At 49.2% G+C, this 19,700-nt stretch overlaps 2 protein-coding genes across 4 annotated transcripts in view; one reads left to right on the top strand and one right to left on the bottom strand.

The window, feature by feature from the left end:
* Window positions 1–17,016, top strand: part of PSMG4 (proteasome assembly chaperone 4) — a 44,884-nt gene extending 27,868 nt beyond the window's left edge. Inside the window, exon 3 of the mRNA XM_030817250.1 lies at window positions 16,792–17,016. Coding sequence (XP_030673110.1) covers window positions 16,792–16,868 — 77 coding nt within the window. The 3' untranslated portion in view covers window positions 16,869–17,016. The remainder of the gene's footprint in view (window positions 1–16,791) is intronic.
* The window catches only part of SLC22A23 (solute carrier family 22 member 23), a 186,495-nt gene that overhangs the window by 17,829 nt on the left and 148,966 nt on the right, over window positions 1–19,700 (bottom strand). For all 3 annotated transcript variants that reach the window (XM_030817249.1, XM_012508891.2, XM_030817248.1), the window contains exons 5-7: window positions 11,481–11,608; window positions 3,231–3,333; window positions 285–517 (exon numbers count right to left, since the gene is read on the bottom strand). In XM_030817249.1, the coding sequence (XP_030673109.1) occupies window positions 285–517; window positions 3,231–3,333; window positions 11,481–11,608 (464 nt within the window). The remainder of the gene's footprint in view (window positions 1–284; window positions 518–3,230; window positions 3,334–11,480; window positions 11,609–19,700) is intronic.

A 19,700-nucleotide genomic window follows, 5' to 3' on the forward strand; every position in this document is an offset into this window, starting at 1 on the left:
TGAGTCACACAGAAGCAGTCTACCTATTAGCGAAGACCCAGCCACCAGGACTCGGAAGGAATTATGGTGCAGCCTGGGCTGGGGCAGGGGGAGGAGGGAAGGCCCAGTGCCCTCTAAGGCGGGCTCCACAGATGCTCTCAACTGAAGCTCTGTCCTCCCCAGAGCAGCATCTTCCAGCGGCAGATTTTAGAGTGGCCAATGGAGTGTTACGCAGCCCTTCAAATGCCCTTGGGGATCTGCCAGTTCCCCTCCCTGCACCCGGCCCACCTCCCTGGCCCACTCACGGTTGAGGAGACCGAGCTGCAGGAGCGAGGCCAGGGCGGTGAGGATCATGAAGAGCAGCAGCCCTCCCCTGCGCCCGAGGAACCGGACCACCACGCACATGGCCAGGCAGGACACCAGCGCGATGCTGGCCGTGGTATAGTAGTCAGCGTAGAAGTTCTCCAGGAGCGGCACCTTCACCTCGTGGCCCATCATGCTCCTGGCAAAGCAGTGGTGGATCCCGTACCCCGTCAGCCTGTGGAGACATACCGAGCGGCGGTGGGTGGGCTGCCCCCACGCCAGGGGCTGTGCCATCTCCTGGGAGCTCGTGCTGTCAGGTGACCAGGAGATGAAGAAGCAACTCAATGTGTCATAGAAAAGCCCATCATGACCAAACCACGAGCAGATTACAGAGCAAATGCAAGAGGAGATGCTGGAGAAATATGGAATGCTGCTTCTGATGGAGGTCCAGGCTCATGCTCCTCTACCGCGGCTTTAGTAGACAGGTGTGGGCACAAGAGCAGTGAGTCCTTTTGTTAAAACACGCGCTTTCATGGGAATCCTCCAAGACAAAGCGCTTTGCAGGTACTGACTCATTTAACCCAGGGCCATACTCCAACAGCCACTGCACACCCACTTCACAGGGGCAGCGGGGCAGAGCAGCTCACACGAGGCTCTTGGTGGGTAAGCGGCAACTCAGAGACGCAGCTTCTCTGGGTCTGTGCTTCTCTGGGCACTTAGGGTTCTGGAAGGGTGTGATCTACCCACACCAACCTCAACTCCACCCACGCAGCCTGGAGGAGCCAGGCAGAAGCCAGGCCAATGGAAGACATATATATGGTCCTCAGGAAACTCTCTTTTTCGTGTGTGTGTGTACAGCCATGCTCTGTTACCCAAGCTGGAGTGCAGTGGCAAGATCTCAGCTCACTGCAACATGCCCTTCCCTGGTTCAAGTGATTGTCCTGCTTCAGCCTCCCAAGTAGCTGCGATTACAGGCACCCACCACCATGCCCAGCTAATTTTTGTATTTTTTGGTAGAGACAGGGTTTTACCATGTTGGACAGGCTGGTCTCGAACTCCTGACCTCAAGTGATCTGCCCACCTTGGCTTCCCAAAGTGCTGGGATTACAGGTGTGAGCCACCATGCCGGCCTTCATTTTGATTCTTAATTTATCCCTGTTTCCCCTCCACTGCCGTGGGTCAAGCTTCTTTACTGCCCCACATGAGTGTATCAACCTGCTGGAAACATGTGTCTGCCCTGAAAACAGGAACAAAGGCATGGCTGCGCCCTCCCAGGGAGGCTGCTGATGGCCATCCATGGGGTGCTTCAGGGCTCTCAGGAACCTTTGGGGTGTGCCTGTGTGTGATGCACCTGTGGTGCCTCACGGGACCCTTGTTATATCTGCTCTTGGCATCCATCCCAGAGCCAAAAACTGCCCCTTCTCTCTCCCAACCACCCTTTTGTGCTTCAGGGAAATCTAAGTCCTTCTCATCTAACCTTGAGAATGCACCAAGGTCGGCTGTAACAGACCCCATCCCTGCTCCATAGGGAGAGGCCACCCCTTGCCACGTGAATGCCTTTCCTCTTGGGAAATATGCAGAGGACCCAGCCCCCATGCAATGGCTTTATAATCCGGCAACTGATTTGGTTCAGTTAGCCTCCAGAGTTACCCTTCTGGCCTGCTGAGATAGCAGGGCAATCTTCTACCTTCTTGCTCTGGTAGAAATGGAGTCTTCCCCGACCACAACAGGTCATCTGAAGATAACAGAGCCAGAGAGCTTGGTTCCCTGTCTCCACAAAAAGAATCATTAAAATGGAAACTCACCATCTTGTCTATGTCAAATTTCATGTTTTTTCCAACATAAAATTTGGAGAAGCCATTCAACTCCTAATAGTGCCACCAGCTCACCCAGCATCTGCCTGAACCAGGCAGCAGCAGCAGTAGCAGCAGGGTAGCCAAGGCTGGGGCCCTGGGCTTGGCCTGGCATGGCTGTGGCCGGTCCCTGCCCTCAGTCTCTCTCCTGAGCTCTAGGATGAGGCTCTACTGTTGTTTTCGCAGTAGAGCCTCTTGTACCCCTCACAAACCAATTTCAACCCAGAACCCCAATATGGAGAACTAATGTAATAGAGCTGCTTTGACAGAAAAAGCCATGGGGGATGCTTGGCCCCTCACCCTCACCCTGGGCCTCTGTCTTTACCTGGTGGCAGCTCGAGACCTTCCACAAATGAGTGCAACACCCCAGGTGACCTCTAATCCAAATGAGTCAAGTCCCTCCCCTCTGCCACCTTGGTGACCTCTGACCCTGAACAAGGGACCGCCTTGCACAGTCAGGGCCACTGAGCTCAAGACAGGAGTGACCTTCTACGTACACACCAAGTCCAGGGACTGGGCTGCAAAGAACCTGCATGAGTGATGCCCCCAGCCCCTGCAGGACCCAGCAGGCACGGTGACCTGGGCCAGTGAGGGCCCTGGGAGGAGATCTGGGCTCGCTGGCCTGGCTCAGGCCCACCTGCCTCTACCCATGGCTGTCCTGGGGCCTCTGGCCAGGCTGGCTGCAGGCTCAAGAAGGGTGGGGCCGGCTACAGGCAGGGGACACAGCCACCTTGCAGCCAAGGCCTCATGGGTCTCAAATCCCCTGTCCTGAGACAGGGCCCAGAATTTCCAGCCTTGTAGCACCCCCCCACTGTGTCCCTGAGGAGGTGCGTTCATGTGCATCTTGGTTCCCTGGACCTCACGGGCACATGCTGGGGAGGCCCTGTTCACAGGTTTACATGCCTGGGCTGGGGGCGCCGGCTGCTTGAGGCTTCCGGGAGGGGGAGGTCAATACCTTCTAGCCCGTGTCACTCTTCACACGCACCCTTAAGATTCCGAGTTCAGCGGGGTGGGGAGCAGGGCCCTGGACTTCACTGCCACCCCCCCTTCCCTGACCCCCTCCCACCCAGCTGGCACTTGTCCTCTGTGACTCACGAGTTCACACACAGGACCACAATGTTCTTCCACAGGTTCCGTGTCCCCACCACCTTCACGATGCAGACCTTCTTGGGCCTCCGGGAAAGCTCCTTCTCCAACTCTGCAAAGAAACAGACCCTGTGAGCCCTGGGCAGGCCCACGGAGGACGGGACAGCAGCTGCAGTCACAGCCCTGGTTCCCCAGTTCGGGCACCACAGAAGGGAGAGAAAGGCTTTTTTTTTTTTTTTTTTTTTGGCCAGTGGATAGGGTCTGGGTTTCCAGGATAGAAAGGCACTCATAAGACCCCAGCTTTGCAGTTCAGGTTTCCCTCGGGTGCCTGAGAGGGCACCAAGGTGCACCATCAGCAGAAGTTTCCATCACAAACCCTTTTTTTGGAACCAGGCAGAGTACACACAAACAGTGTCGACTCAGTTCACTTTTGTCTGAGTACAGAGCTCAGCGATGATATTCCAGGTTACTGAGGCACTCATTAGAAACTGGGCAAATCTAAACACGCAGTTCTTTTCCATACACTCTGCATCCGCCTGTGTCACCCCCGGCTTGGCGACTGGGAAGGCCACATGCAGATATGCTCCTCAGCCTTGTGGGGTGGAACTTACCATGGCTGTAGCTACTTCTGCTGAAACTGCCCTTAGGACGTATGAATCTTTGAAAGACAAATACGTAAGTGAATACATCTGCGTGTATGTGTATACGCGCATACATGCACGCATTCATATGCATATGTATATGTGTGCATGTTTTAGTTAACAGAAGTCCTTGGGAGCTGGACAATGTTTTGGCTCCAAGGGATGTGAGCAACTATAAAGTCATGAGACTGAGTTTCTTGTGCGGCTCCAGCAGCTCTGAAAGCCCCTCTGAAGGGAGTCCACCAGCACAGTGTTACATTCACCAGGCCAAGGGGTCTGCGGAGGTGCTGGTGTTGATTTGGCAATTTACAGGGAAGATTCAGAATGGGTGTGGGGCGGCGCTGGCCTCCAGGAGCTGTCTGCGTGCACGTCTGGGAGCAGGAATGCCACTCTCAGCCTTCTGTCGCCTCTCTGCCTTCCTAGCCTGGCATGTCTTCATGGAATAATCCCCTACTGGGGAGCTAAAAAACAAAAGGGAGACTTCCCGAAGCCGAGGGGAACCGGGACTCTTCAAGACTGTCAAGGTCACAAGAAACAAGAAAGACTGAGCAGCTGTCAGACCAGGAGACAGGGGAGGATGAGACGCAGTCCTGGGCGGCATCCCGGGGCGGGAGGAGTCGTCATGGAAAGCCCGATGATCAGAAGCGCCAAATAAAGGCTGGGGTTTGGTGAAGAGTAGTGTTCCAATGTCACTCTCTTAGTGTTGACAATAGTATCATGACAGTATCAGACATTCGCAATCGGGGAAGTCGAGTGCTGGGAGGCGCCGCGTTGCCTCTGGAGAGACCCTCCTGCTCCCTCGGGCTGCGTCTCCAGGACCCCAGCCCTGTGCTTCCGAGGGCCACTCCGAACCCTGGATGGCTCAAGTTCAACCCTCCTCTTCCACCTCCTTCCTGCCATCCAGCGGCAGGAGGGTCACAAAGCTCTTTCATTATAGTTTGAAGAAAAAATGTGTTGCTAAACCATAGAGATTTAGGAACTTTTTATTCAAACATTGTTTTTGAACTCAGTGTCACCAGCCAGGGCACAGAAGGGAGAAGGAGAAACCTTTCACTTGTCTGAGGGATCTCATGTCTCCTGAGTTTCCAGAACTTTCTCCCTTCCCATACTTGGGTGCAAAGATTGAGGTGTGTGTGCAAGCCCACAGGGCCGGCATTTCAGCTGCGGGTCCACGGACCCTCTCAGCTCCCAAGGTCCATTTTTCCTCAGCAAAAATGGGCTACTTTGACTATAGGCACAGTTTCTCTATGGTTAAAAAAGAAACAAATTTTGTAAAGAGCTTGAAAATATCATGGTTAACAGAAAACCTTGGATCCGATGATCTGAATATCTTTCCTATTATAGAACTCATCAGAAACCAACTGTAATAGCTATGTTTTCTCACCATGGAAGACTTCCGAGAAGAAAATTTAAATGTCCATTGGCAAGTCCATATGAGTTTAAAGTTTTAAAAAATATATACCCCAAACTGAACTCCTGATATGTTATTGTTTATGAAGTATGATGTTAAGCAACAACAACTGCATTATGACCTGAGCTTTTTAAATAAAATTAAACCTAGAACCCAGTCTAAAAAATTGACTGTAGTCTGCAGAGGTAACTGAATTCTTCTAAGTGGAATTAGATTAACCTTTCCAGGGCTATTGATAGGTTTTCAGGAAGCACATGAAGCGCTTCCCATGCCTGGCAGAGTCACTGTCCAATGACTTTGTGCTTATCTTACTACCAGTTACTCATATCACCAGCCTGTCAACAACAGCATGAAGCTTCCGCAGCATTATGTCTGTTCTTCTGGGCCCCGAATCCTCCAGTGCTTCCGGAGGCCGTGCCGAGTTCTCCCATCCAGCCCTCAAGGCAGCGCTCTCTGTTACAGGACACTTCAGATGGCTCTAACACCCTCAGTGGTAGCTGAAGCCAAGAGGCCTTTTTGTCTGTCCAGGTATCAGATGGACATCTAGGGACTTCTCTAAACTCCTCACACATGGAAATGAATGGGCAACAGGGAGCCCGGCCAGGTTGTGGGACACTGGCATCCAGGATTTGCTGCTGCGAGTACCCAGCTCCCATGCTCTCCTCGAGACAGAGGAGGAGGAGGACACATCAGCCTGCTTGACTTAGAGCCATCAGAAAATTTTCCAACCAAAACCCATGTCGAGCCGACTGAATTTTGATGAGCCAGGTATGTCCAACGCCATCCTGCAGCCCCTGTGCCTCCGCATTTTCACGGATCTCCGTGTGGTCGGGGCTGAGGTCTGGGTGCTGTGAGGGGCCCGATGAGCCTGGGCAGGAACCCAACTTCTGCACTTCTGGCTGGCTCCTTGGAAAAGCTACACTGTCCTTGCTCTGAGCCCAGCTGCTCGTCTGTGAAGTAGGATGAAGCGCTGCCTTGAGGGCCGGATGGGAGAACTCGGCGCGGCCTCTGGGAGCACTCGGGGAGCACGTGTCCTCCTGCCCCGTGCTCAGTGAACTCAACATCTTCCAGCTTCTTTTCACCAACAGAGGGAGGGAAAGGAGGCCCTGACGACCTTGCTGACCCACTGGGAGGAGGGCATGGCCTCTCCACATTTGGCCATCTGGTGTGAGGTAAACCAGGCCTCTAAGGACAGCAGAGGAGGCAGTGGCCGCTCGCCCAAGACCAGGCTCAGGAGAAGCAGGGAAAACACGCGCAGAGGAGAACTGGAATTGGCTTGCGTGGGGGTGTGAGAGACACCGGCTTTGTTGTCATCCTAGTGGATGATGCTAGTGCGTTAGGGGTGAAATTGGAGAAACATCGTTATAGAGATGGAAAGCAAGACAAGAAAAAGGAGGAGGACAAGGAGCAGGAGGAGGAGAAAAAGAATGAAAGGGAAGAACGGATGCTGCCATCTCTGCCATAAGAGTCATTAAAAACGCACGCTAAACGCTCCAAGGAGGCAGCCCTGAGCCCCACACCCGTGTTGGGAAGTAGAAAAAGCACCTGCTGCCTCTTCCACACAGCCCCTCTTCCCTCCGGGACAGATTTAGAATGGGGCTACTCGGCCACTTGAATAAATGTGCTTTGAAAGCAAGTGGAAGATAAGCATCCATAGGAATCTTATCACGAAGTCACCTCAGCACAATCTTCAATGTGTAGCCAAGCCTTCAGCAACTGACCGAGCACTGCCGACCTCTGTCGTCTCTGTCCTCGTCTGCCCAGACACGGGCTCCACCTAACCCGAGCCCTTTGAGTGAGCCGTGGAGGTCACCTGCGGAACGAGGGCCCGGTGCAGCCTGTCTGGGGTCAGATGTTGCTTTCATCACTTAAAGGTGGTGTGACTTGGGCAAGGTACCTAGCGTGGAATGTGGAGAGGACCTGACACATCCACCCTCTCGTCATCTCGGGATCTGAACAGATTGTTAAGGCAGAGTGAGGCAGGCCAGGACAAAACCCAAGCTCTGTCATTGCTAAGGGTAGCAGGGAGCCCCACATGGGGCTAAGATGGGGACGCTGGGATCACAGCTGTGCATCCTGGCAACGCTGGGCAGGTTGGCTTCTCTGGGGTAAGGTGTGGGGCTGCCCAGAGAGGACTGATGCTGAGGACGGAAGATGCCTGCACCCTGCACATGGCTCCCCACAAGGAAGAAGACAGGAGTGCATTTGCCGTCCTTCCCCTGGGGCTAGCCTGACACTGAGAGGGATCATGGAGTTACTGCTCCCCAGTGCTCAGCCTCTTTGGGCCTGTTCTGTTCCTGTAAAGTAGGGAGAATGGCTCCTCTCCCTCATGAGGCTCAGATGCAGATGAGATGCACATGAAGCGCTTCCTCCCATGCCTGGCAGAGTCACTGTCCAGTGACTTTGCTTATCTTACTACCAGTTGAGCATTCTGCATCTGAAAATCTGAAGCGTGAAATGCTGTAAAATTGAGAATCTTTTGAGCACCCACATGATTCTCAAAGGAAATGCTCACTGGAGCATTCAGATTTGGGATTTTGGGATTGGGAAAGCTCAACCAGTAAGTATCATACAAATATCCCCAAATCCCAAAACATCTAATCCCCGAAACACTTCTGGTCCCGAGCATTCTGGATAAGGGGTGCTCAGCCTGTGGAACTGAAGGCACAGTGCTGTGTGTGGCACTCATCCCGGGTCTCGTTTTTGCATTAGGCTGCTGGCCACACGGCCACATTGGGAACCAGCGGGCCTTCTACTCCTGCTATAAACGCCCGAAACCTCAGGAACTAATGACACAGGGGTGCTCTCAGCACTTGGGCACGTTATGTGATACGAGGGTTGCAGGACTGACATTGAGAGAATGACGCCCAGGAACGCACCCACATATCTAAAGTAACTCAGCTGCACCGGCCACTGAGAACATCACACTTGCTAGGAGATAAACCAAGGACAGCTTTAAAAGAGAAAAGGGAGTAAGAAATTTGGGAACATCAGGTTTTCCCCTGGCGTAAGTCCAAGGTTAGGATGTACTGATGGGGCAGTGAGCAGCCCTGCTGGACCCCTACACATACCTCCAGCCAGGCCCGAGATGCTCACCTCCCAGCGGCGATGCAACCACAATCCTAACCCTTCCTTACTACAGGAGTCCTGGGTTCGTTTAGCCCATAAATATTCATGGCATGCCTGCTACGCGTCAGGCCTTCAGCTGGGCTGCTGCTGGGGGCATAGAAGTGTCTGGCTCTACAGACAGGGGCCCTGCCTTGCCTGGCCTCGCCGCTCTGCAGGGGTGACAGGCAGTAATAAGGAACCCTGCAATTACTCGTCATAGCTGGGATGAGGGGAAGCGGGGAGAAGTGCTGAAGCTGTAACAGTGAATAACTGGAGGGCTGACTTGGTCTCTGAGGAGCTGAGAGGACAGGGAGTGTGCACGGGGAGGGACCTGTGGAGAGGAAGACAGTGGTGTGTCCTGGGAGCCAAATGAAGGCCAGGGTGTGAGGTGGCGGGAGGCAGAGATCAGAGAGGGCTCCGCAGTGGCCTGGAGGACCTCGGGTCTACTCAAAAGGCACTGGGAGGCACTGGAGAGGCTTGAAGCTGGTGGTGATGTGATCAGATCACGTGTGACCTGGTGGCAGGGAGGATGGGACAAAGCTGGGAGCCCAGCCAGCTGGCCAGGGCGCGAGAGGGTGACAGACACGAGGCTGGGAGCAGGTGTTGGCTGTGGGATTAGATGGGGTGATGGGAGGAAGATTCCATGCAGAAAACTGAGCCTGGGCAGAGGAAGCTGGAAGTGGGAGACGTAGCAACTGAAAAACACGCTGCCTTCCCCCAGCACTCAGCAGCCCTGCCGATCGTGCTGCCATCAACACATCTGACAGCCGGGGGCGGCAGAGAGCAGAGGCCGCTGTGAAGGGCTGCAGGGCAGAGCGACCGCCTGAGGATGGCTCCCCAAGGAGGTGAAGCCTCTCTCCTCTTTGTTAAGTCACATGTCACCAACTGCCTCTCACCCAGCCTCCTGCCTGGGACTCTGGAAAGGAAATAAGCACCAGCAAAACTCATAAGCAAAGAAATAAATTTTTAAAAAGGATCTAATACCACTTTCCAAATATAGGAGGGAAATGAATCAGTGTAATTAGGGCTGAGAAAACAAGCTATTCCCAGACAATATTTTAACGTGAAAGAAGCGGAGTGTGATGACTTAATTAGGGAAATGCCACAAAGATTGTACCGTAAGCCTAAGAGCATTCACCTGCTAACGAGTGGGGTCTGGGGAAATCTGGGAAAGCCATCTGGACCATCCAAAACGAGCAAGCACGGTCCCGCTGGAGAAACCTGGATTGAGTACTCACTACTCAGCGCAGGGAAGTTTGTATCTATCCAGAGCTCTCCCTCATCTTAGAGCAGCATGGCAAAGCCACCCCTGCTGGACTTTGCACCCCTGCTGGACAAGTCCTCGCTCAACTTCTTAGCAGCTGCGTGACCTCTGGAAGCTGCTTAGCCTCTCTGTGCTCCCGTTTCCTCGTCGGCAAATGGGGCTAATTATAGTGCCTCTCTCATAGGCTGTCATGGAGAAATAATACAAATGAAGCGCTTGGGACTAAATATTAAATATGAATTAATATTTGCAAATCACTTAGAAAAGTAGCTGACATGTAAGTGCCATGTGAGTGTCATCTTGTTTCTTGTCACTGTCCCTGGATAAAAAGGGACCACAGATGCACCAGCACTCAGCACCCTTCATGTCAACCAGACCTGGTTCACGTCCTTCTTCTGTCCAGTGAAGCAAAAGCTTCAGGCGTCCCTGGGTGGGCCCCACCCCACCCAGCACGTGGTCCAGCCTGGGTGTCCTGACTCTCAGGTCCCTGCACAAGTTGAGGCAAAGGATGACATCCTGGCTGAGCTACGGCAGCACCAAGGAGCTTCTAGTGACCTAGTGTCCCCAATCTTCTGAACTGGGAGTCTTAACGAGAGGCCTGTCCAGGTACCAAGGGCTTCTCTGATTTGGGGTTCCCGCGCATCCCTTCCCATCGTAAATGGATACCTGCAGGGCACATTCTCCCACCTCACTCAGGCCCCTGCACCTGTGCCCTTGGAGCAAAGCTTCCGCAGCCACTCTGACTGTAGTCCCTCCCCGCCACCCTCCATCCCACGGCCCTGCTGTTTCATCCCTCCTGACGTATGTACGCACGTGTAACTTCCCTGTCTGTGTGCCCCACCTGCCTGCAAGTTACGTGAGAGCAAGGCTTTGCCTGTGTCTTCTCTGCTCTAGAATAGCGCCTGAAACACAGCAGGCATTTAGTAAACACTTGTTGGTTTAATGAATGAATCATCATCACAAGCATTTCTGGCCATGGGGGAAAATGAGCATATTCTGTCTTGGACAATGGCCTGGAGGTTATTTTCCCAGGGAATTTTATAACAACAATTTATCCCAGGTCTTCAGTGAGGGCAGTGAGTCAGAGCTTGGGCCGAGACCACCAGTGATCTTCAAACGGAGATCTGTATACCACTTGCATCAGAATCTTTTCTAGTGCTTATTAGAAATGCAAGTTCTCAGGGCTTATTCCAAATCTAATAGGTCAGGATCTCTGGGTGCCAGGGAGAGGCCTAGGAATCTGGATTTTAACAGCCTCCCGGTGACACGTGGATCCCCAGGTTGAGAACCCCCACCTACCTGTGGTAACGCTCCTGACACACAGGAATTCTATGGATCTGAACGACTATCCAAAAACACTTCACCTTTCCCGTCTTCAGCTGCCCAACAAATAGGTCATGGCCAGGTAAAGACAATGGTGGCTCTCTGAAGGTCATGCTTAGGAAAGCTGAGGTCACAGGGGCCATCTACACCCTGAGACAGCACTCTGGCAGTGTTTAGACCAGGCAGGCAGGTAGGCTATGGGCGAGACAGCCAAATATTCCCTTGAGCAGTATATATTGGGCTCATGGCTCGCTTCTGGATTTAGGCAGGAGATGAGCAGATCCAGAGTGTGCTGGACTTGATCATGAAAGAAACCAACACCTAGCAAGTGGAGAGAGTGTCAAGGCTGCTCCATTGCCCTTGTGCAGGCCAAAAGGTCACAGGAGAATTGCACAGCTGGTTGAGACAGCTGTCTGTGCAACAAAACCAGCCCAGGTGTCAGGGACCTGCCCCGTGGAGCCTCTCTGAGCCCTGCACAGGCTCCCGCCCTGGCCAGCCCGCGGTGTGCTCACCTGGCATCACACCCTTGATGTCGCCCTCAGGGTTCATGCGGTTCTTCTGTGTGAAGTGGAGGATCAGCCTCTTTGCAGACTCAAACTGCTGGGTGGCCATTAGCCACCGGAGGGACTCGGGGAATATCCTTTAAAGACAGAAAGGGGATCAGTGAATGTCTTCCGATTCTGCACGGCACCGGGAAGCATGGCTTAGGTGTGGCCCGGGAGCTTCCCAGGCAGGTGGCGGTCAGTCTCCAGACACGCATCAGCCCAATCAGGGGAGATAAAACTGTGGGCACTGAAACGTTCCCAGTTTTCTTTTCCAAAGAGTAAAAATCGAGACCTTAAAAATGCTTAACAAAAGTTAGAAACCACATGTTCTCACCCACATATGGAAGCTTAAAAAAAAAGTGATCTCAAAGAAGTAAGAAGAAGAACAGAGGATACTAGAGGCTGGGAAGGGTGGAGGGAAACGGCATAGGGAGAGGTTGGTTGAAGGATACAAAATTATAGCTAGGCAGGAGGAACAAGTTCTAATGTTCTACGCCACTGTAGGATGACCATAGCTACTAATAATATACAGTTTCACATAGCTAGGAGGAGGATGTTAAATGCTCCCAACACAAAAAAAGTGATATTTGCAATGATGGGCATGCTAATTACCCTGATCTGATCATTTTACATTCCATGTACGGCACCATCACTGTGTACCCCATAAATATGTACAATTACTATGTGTCAATTGCAAAAATAAAAAATAATTTAACAAATGTAACAGAGTAGCAGATATGAACAACATTCTACCAGCTGTGTCACGAAATCAGTGTATACCTTTCAAAGTAACCATACATTTCTAAAGCATGGAGAAACAATTCAAGGAAGGCTGCTGATTTTGTTGTATTTTGTCACAATAAATAGTAATAGAATGATTTTACGTTTAAAAACTTACTTCCAAATATGACCAACCTGCAGTTATTTTCAGTTTTGGAACCTGAAGGCTCACTCTCCCGGGTTTTCCTTCAGAGCTATGTACATGTTACTGCTAATTGCCTGTCACTTTCCCTCAGACGATGCCACAACACAGTGGTTTTCGAGTTTTACCAAAGCAACGGAATCTTTTTTTTTTAAAAGATGGAACCTTGTGAGGAGCCCCAAGACAAAAAAACTAGTGTTTTATTATTAATTTTATAAATTTACATTTATGACAATATATACAAGCTGCTCAAAGAGAACACCGTGACTGCACAGAGCAGGAGTTGGCACGCTATCTCTGCAAAAGTCCAAGTCACCAATATTTTAGACTTTGAGGGTGAAATGGTCTGTCCTCGTCTTGGCCTTGTGGCCTGAGAGGATGTATGGGAGTGGGTGTGGCTATGGGCTGGATGTATGGGAATGGGTGCGGCTATGGGCTGGATGTATGGGAGTGGGTGTGGCTATGGGCTGGATGGGAGTGGGTGTGGCCTGAGAGTGGATGTATGGGAGTGGGTGTGGCCATGGGCTGGATGTATGGGATTGGGTGTGGCCATGGGCTGGATGTATGGGAGTGGGTGTGGCTATGGGCTGGATGTATGGGAGTGGGTGTGGCTATGGGCTGGATGTATGGGAGTGGGTGTGGCTGGGTGGATGTATGGGAGTGGGTGTGGCATGGGCTGAGAGTGGATGTATGGGAGTGGGTGTGGCATGGGCTGGATGTATGGGATGGGTGTGGCCATGGGCTGGATGTATGGGAGTGGGTGTGGCTATGGGCTGAGAGTGGATGTATGGGAGTGGGTGTGGCCATGGGCTGGATGTATGGGATTGGGTGTGGCCATGGGCTGGATGTATGGGAGTGGGTGTGGCTATGGGCTGGATGTATGGGAGTGGGTGTGGCTATGGGCTGGATGTATGGGAGTGGGTGTGGCTATGGGCTGAGAGGATGTATGGGAGTGGGTGTGGCTATGGGCTAATAATACTTTATTGCAAAACAGGCAGCTGACCTTTGACTATTTGGGAGAGACAAAAGGTAGAAATCAAAGCTCAAGATGACAGTCCTAGCTTCTTGTAGCTCTCAGTGTTCTAGTTATCACTCTACTTTATTTTAGTTACATTATATCAGGAAGGTCACGACTGATGCTGGTAAGAAGTTATTGTAACTACCCAACACCTGCTTTGCAAGCTCAGGATAGATTTTTTTTTTTTTTTTTTTTTTTTGGGATGGAGTCTTGCTCTATCACCCAGGCTGGAGTGCAGTGGCATGATCTCAGCTCACTGCAACCTCTGCCTGCTGGGTTCAAGCGATTCTCCTGCCTCAGCCTCCCTAGTAGCTGGGATTACAGGAATGCACCACCATGCTTGGCTGATTTTTGTACTTTTAGTACAGATGGGGTTTCACCATGTTGGTCAGGCTGGTCTCAAACCCCTGACCTCGTGATCCGCCTGCCTCAGCCTCCCAAAATGCTGGGATTACAGGCATGAGCCACCGTGCCCAGCCTCAGGAGAGTTTTAAAAGGAGTCTAGCAGCTAGAAAAAGCGTTAATGGTGTTTCCCTCACCCCGGCCCAAATTCATATGTTGGAAACTAAACCCCAATGTGATAGTATTAACAGATAGGGCCTTTAGGGGTGATTAAGTCATGAGAACGGGAGGCTGAAGAGAGGTGCCTTGCCCCTTCCCTCATGTGAGGACACACAGAAGGCTCCATCTATGAGCAACACACGCTTGCCAGACACAGAATCTGCTGGTGCCTTAATCCTGGACATCTCAGCCTCCAGAACTGTCAGCAATAAATATCTGTTGTTTATAAATCATCCAGGGTAAGGTATTTTGTTGTAGCAGCAGGAACAGACTGTGAGAAGTAGAAAATTTTTATTTCAAAGTCACATCACTATTGATATCTAATAACTACTGCCGCCTTCTTACCTATTTGAAAAAAGTCCAAATTTCTATTTGCTTGCAACTGCATTTTACATGATGAGGTGGTTCCCACTGAATTCGGTGGCACCTTTGGGATGGTCTGCTCTGAATGATAAGTCACTCTGGGAGACTTGGGAGCTTCCTGAAGAGCTAAAACCTGTGCTGCTCAGCAGGTGTGTGGAATGCAGGAGGGCCGTGTGGAATGGACAGAAGGTCTCCGGTCATCTCACATGGAAGTCCCAAATGCCTTTGCAGGCACTGATTTTGTTTTTTAAAAATACTCAATGTTTGTTTTCCTGGCCTCTAGCTATACAAAATTAATTTTGAATAACATAATCCAAGGAAATAGAAACAGATGCATGACATTAATATTATATGTATTCACATTTTGCTGTATTTTAAAAATCAGATCTGGCCGGGCGTGGTGGCTCAAGACTGTAATCCCAGCACTTTGGGAGGCCGAGGCGGGCGGATCACAAGGTCAGGAGATCGAGACCATCCTGGCTAACGTGGTGAAACCCTGTCTCTACTAAAAATACAAAAAAAATTAGCTGGGCGTGATGGCGGGCGCCTGTAGTCCCAGCTACGCGGGAGGCTGAGGCAGGAGAATGGCGTGAACCCGGGAGGCGGAGCTTGCAGTGAGCCGAGATCGTGCCACTGCACTCCAGCCTGGGCGACAGAGCAAGACTTTGTCTCAAAAAAAAAAAAAAAAAAAAAAAAATCAGATCTTTTCTTTATAATAAAACAAACACAAATGCCACCCCCCGTAGTTTAAGTTCTGATCTATACTATTTCCATCTTTCTGATGCATTTGGGTTTAGTATCTTTTTCTAATTTCTCAGGATAGACATAGAGGTCATTATTATTTATTTTCTCATAAGTATATTTAAGACTTCAAAATTCATCTAAGTATTATCATTTGAGATACATTTGTGATTTGATTCTAAATATTTTGTGATTTCTATGAGAATTTTTGCTTATCTAAGAAAATATATGAATATATATAAATATGGTAATATGACAGCACAAGCCATTTTGCAGGTAGTCTCTGCAGTTTTGAAATATGGCATACAATGTGGAAATTTGTGTCCTTTCAAAATAATTAAAATTTATTTATATCAAATGCTTATGGAACTCCATGGCAGGAAATGGATTTTGAAAACCGAGACCATAAATGAAGAACAAGGCCCGGATGACACAGCAGAGAAGGAGCTGTAGCCCCACTTTCCAACCCCTAGGGCCAGGTACCCTAAGGGCCACTGCCCAGGGCTGAGGGCACAGGTAGTGTGAACGAGCAGGGCAGAGCTTCCACAAGAGGACATAACTTTTTCATTGCTCCAGCAATCTCAAGTCCTGTTCCTTGATTTATCCTCAAGTGTTGCCCACAGGGCGGGGAGAACCGTGGAGATGTGCTCACTATACACAGTTTTGAAGCCAGGATGGGAGGTGACAGCTCAGGGAAAATCCAAAATGCAGCATATTCGAGTATGGACATTTGAGTGGTGCCATTTTGCCTTCAAGATAAGGCCCTTGTAAAATGAGTTGGAAGAATTCCTTCTGTTTCATTTTTTGGGGGAGCAGTTTGAAAAGAGTTGGTATTACATTTTTAAAGGTTCAGTAGAATTCAGCAGTGAAGCCCTCCGGTCCTGGACTTTTCTTTTTTGGAAGACTTTTTATGACTGATTCAATCTCATTACTTGTTATTGGTCTGTTCAGCCTTTCTATTTCTTCCTGGCTCAATCGTGGTAGGTTGTATGTGTCAGGAATTTAACCATTTCCTTTAGGTTTTTGAATTTATTGGCATATAGGTATTCATAGTAGTCTCTGATGATTCTTTGTATTTCTGTGGTATCTGTTGTGATGTCTTTTTTTGTTTCTGATTTTATTTATTTGGGTCTTCTCTGTCTTTTTCTTAGTCTACCTAATGGTTTATGAATTTTAAAAATCTTTTCCAAAAACCAACTTTTTGTTTCATTGATCTTCTCTATGGTTTTGTTAGTCTCAATTTCATGTGTGACTGCTCTGACCTTTATTATTTCTTTCCTTCTACTACTTTTGAGTTTGGCTTGTTCTTGCTTTTCTAGTACCTTGAAATACATTATTGGGTTGTTTATATGAAATCTCTCTAGTTTTTTGATGTAGGCATTTGTTGCCATAAACTTGCCTGTTAATATTGCTTTTACTGTGTCCTATAGGTTTTAACATATTGTGTTTCTATTTTCATTTGTATCAAGAAATTTTTTAGTTTCCTTCTTAATTTCTCCCTTCACCCATTGGTTGTTCATGAGTACGTTGTTCAATTTCCATGTATTTGTATGTTTTGAATGTGCCTCTTGTTATCTGATTTCTAGTTTTAGTCCATTATGGTCAGATAGGATACTTGGTATGATTTTGATTTTTAAACATTTTTTGAGACTTGTTTTGTGTTCTGCATACAGCTGATCCTGGAGAAACTAAAACCGTCTGCACAGCAAAGGAAACGATCAACAGACCGAGAAGACAACCTACAGAATGATAGAAAGTCTTTGCAAACTATTCATCTGACAGGGGATTAATATCTAGAATACACGAGGAACTCAAACACCTCGACAGCAATAAAAGAAACAACCTGATTTTAAAAATGGACAATAATCTGAATAGACATTTCTTAAAAGAAGACACAAATGGCCAACAAACATATATTAAAAAAAGCTCAACATCACTAATCATCAGAAAATACAAATCAAAACCACAGTGAGGTATCGACTCATCCCAGTTAGGATGGCTATTATCAAAAAGACAAAAAAAAAATGCTGGCAAGGATGTGGAGAAAGGGAACTCTTACATGATGCTGGTGGGAATGTAAACTAGTACATCAACTATGGAGAACAGTACAGAGGTTCCTCAAAAAACTTCAAACAGAACTACCTCATGATCCAGCAATCCCACTACTGGTGTTTATCCAAAGGAAAGGAAATCAGTCAAAGAGACATCTGCATCCTGAGTTTATTGCAGCATTATTTGCAATAGCTAAGATACAGAATCAACCTAGGTGTCTAACACAAATGACTGGAAAAAGAAAATGTGGTATATATACACAATGGAATACCATTCACCTGTAAAAAAGAATGAAATCCTGTCATTTGTGGCATCATGGATGGAACTGAAAGACATTATGTTAAGTGAAATAAGCCAGGCACAGAAAATTAAACACTACATGTTCTCACTCATGTGGAAGCTCAAAAAAAGATGGTCTCATAGAAGTGAAAAGTAGAACAGAGGATATTAGAGGCTAGGAAGGGTAGGGGGAAGGGAGAAATAGGGAGAGATTGATTAAAGGATACAAAATTACAAGAGATAGGAGGAATATGTTCTAGTGTTCTGGACCACTGTAGGATGACTGTAGTTAATAATATATCATATAGTTTCAAATATCGAATGTTCCCAACACAAAGAAATGATAAACGTTTGGGAGAATGGATATGCCGCATGCTGTGATGTGACCACTATACATTTAATGTAGCACAACATCACGATGTACCCCATAAATATGTACAATTCTGATGTGTCAATTTAACACATGCCGTTACAAAGATAAACCCCTGCATTATGCATACCAGGCAGACACCGACGCTACTGGAATTCCATCAGTCCAACTGAATCCTAGAGAGGATTCAGTTCTGCTGTTCCCCTTTCTTATCTGGGCCCACAGAGCCCTTGCCCTTCAGGAGAAAAGTCTCTCCTTGTCCTAGACTTCAAAGCCACAGGCACAGAACAGAGCCTGAGGCAGGAGGGTGTGTGTGCAGCCCAGCAGTGCAAGGGCCTCTGAGACTCTGCCTGCTCCTTAGTGACTCCCTCGTCTTTGTCATCCTCAAATTGGGTCTAAAGGCAACACACTTTGGATACCTAAAAACTGACAACAACAAATAAATGTCTTTATGAGAAGTGATGATGAGCAAGTCCCCTTCTAGAGAGTCTCTGAGAATTGCAAAGCTCATAGAAAAGATGTCAAGGATATTACTGTTTACAAAGGGTTGGTCTGACCTTAGGATTTAGGAAATGGGTATGGGACTCTTTGGGAGCCCAAGCTTTCAATGGGTCTCCAAATTGTTTTTTTCTAATACGTACTGAGCATTGTCACTACAAATTCATCTGAAATGGATTTGTCACTACTCACTCAAATCCACTGAGCGAGTTGGATAAAAGCCCGCATGGTGTGGGTTGTGGTGGGGACAGGCCCAGGCAGGTGGTCCAGGGGCTGGTCAGGGGAGGCTCTGGAGAGGCCGGGCTCTGCTTGGACCGTCTTGGAAGATGAGCAGCTACAGGGCAGGCCTTGCGTCCCCTCCTACTGCTGGAGGTGTGTGGGGCAGGACCCAGAGGTAAGGCGTGGGGGTGTGGGACGGTGCATTTGTTGTGTTCAGAGCGCTGCAAGCTGATAAACCCAAATGCTGAGAATAAGGTGAGAAGACGCGAGGAGAGGAGAGGGACGCAGGGCCCAGGTAGTGGAAGATCCTGAGTGTTATGGGTTCTGATGAGCAGCAGCCACGAGACTGGAGTGAACTTAAGTAAAGACACAGCGCTCCCCAGGAGATCTGGGCGCGAGACAAGGGACAGGCTCCCCGTAGCTACACGACTGTCTCCACTGGGGGGCAGCACTGCTCACCACCTTCCCCATGACGGGATTTACGACCAACAGACACTGTTCCACCAGTTCCCCCGTGTCTGATGCTTGCAAGTCCATCATATAGTGGCGCTATAATTACTCCCATTTTACAGATGGCAAAATTCAGGCCAAGAGAGTTCAAGTACATTGCCCAGGATTACACAGCTATTCAACGGCAGAGCTGGGGTCTGAACCCAGGCAGTCTGATGAGATAGCCCACACCCTTAACCTCTGTGGACACAGCACAGCAGCCAACCCATATTGCCTGGACGGCACTCCGGTGACTGAAGTTGGGAAGTAGTGTTCCAGGGATGCTTCCTCAGGCATTGCGGAATGCCACAAGCCCAAAGGGTATGTGTAGGGAATACTTAAGTTTTATGATGCACTCCATGAATTTAAATTTGCTGCAAAATCATTAAGAATTCGTTGGCCTGTCAGCCTCTGAGCAAACCCAGAGATGGTTGTTTTAGTTTGGATAATGTGCAGCGTGGCCATATTGTGGGAACTTAATGAAATCTCTGCTGACAAGTACATAATGTAATAACGCCACACAAATTAAAAAGCCAGCCAAGGGCCCAGGACTTGGTAGAAATAGAGCTGAGCCTCGGAGAAATTGATCACTTTCAACAAAAAGTCAGGAAGCACGATGGGTAGCTGGAGCCACATCTGTCTGGTTCATCCTCACATGCAGATGGCCAAAAAGCG

Source organism: Nomascus leucogenys, chromosome 8, assembly GCF_006542625.1.
Source record: "Nomascus leucogenys isolate Asia chromosome 8, Asia_NLE_v1, whole genome shotgun sequence".
NCBI lineage: Eukaryota > Metazoa > Chordata > Mammalia > Primates > Hylobatidae > Nomascus > Nomascus leucogenys.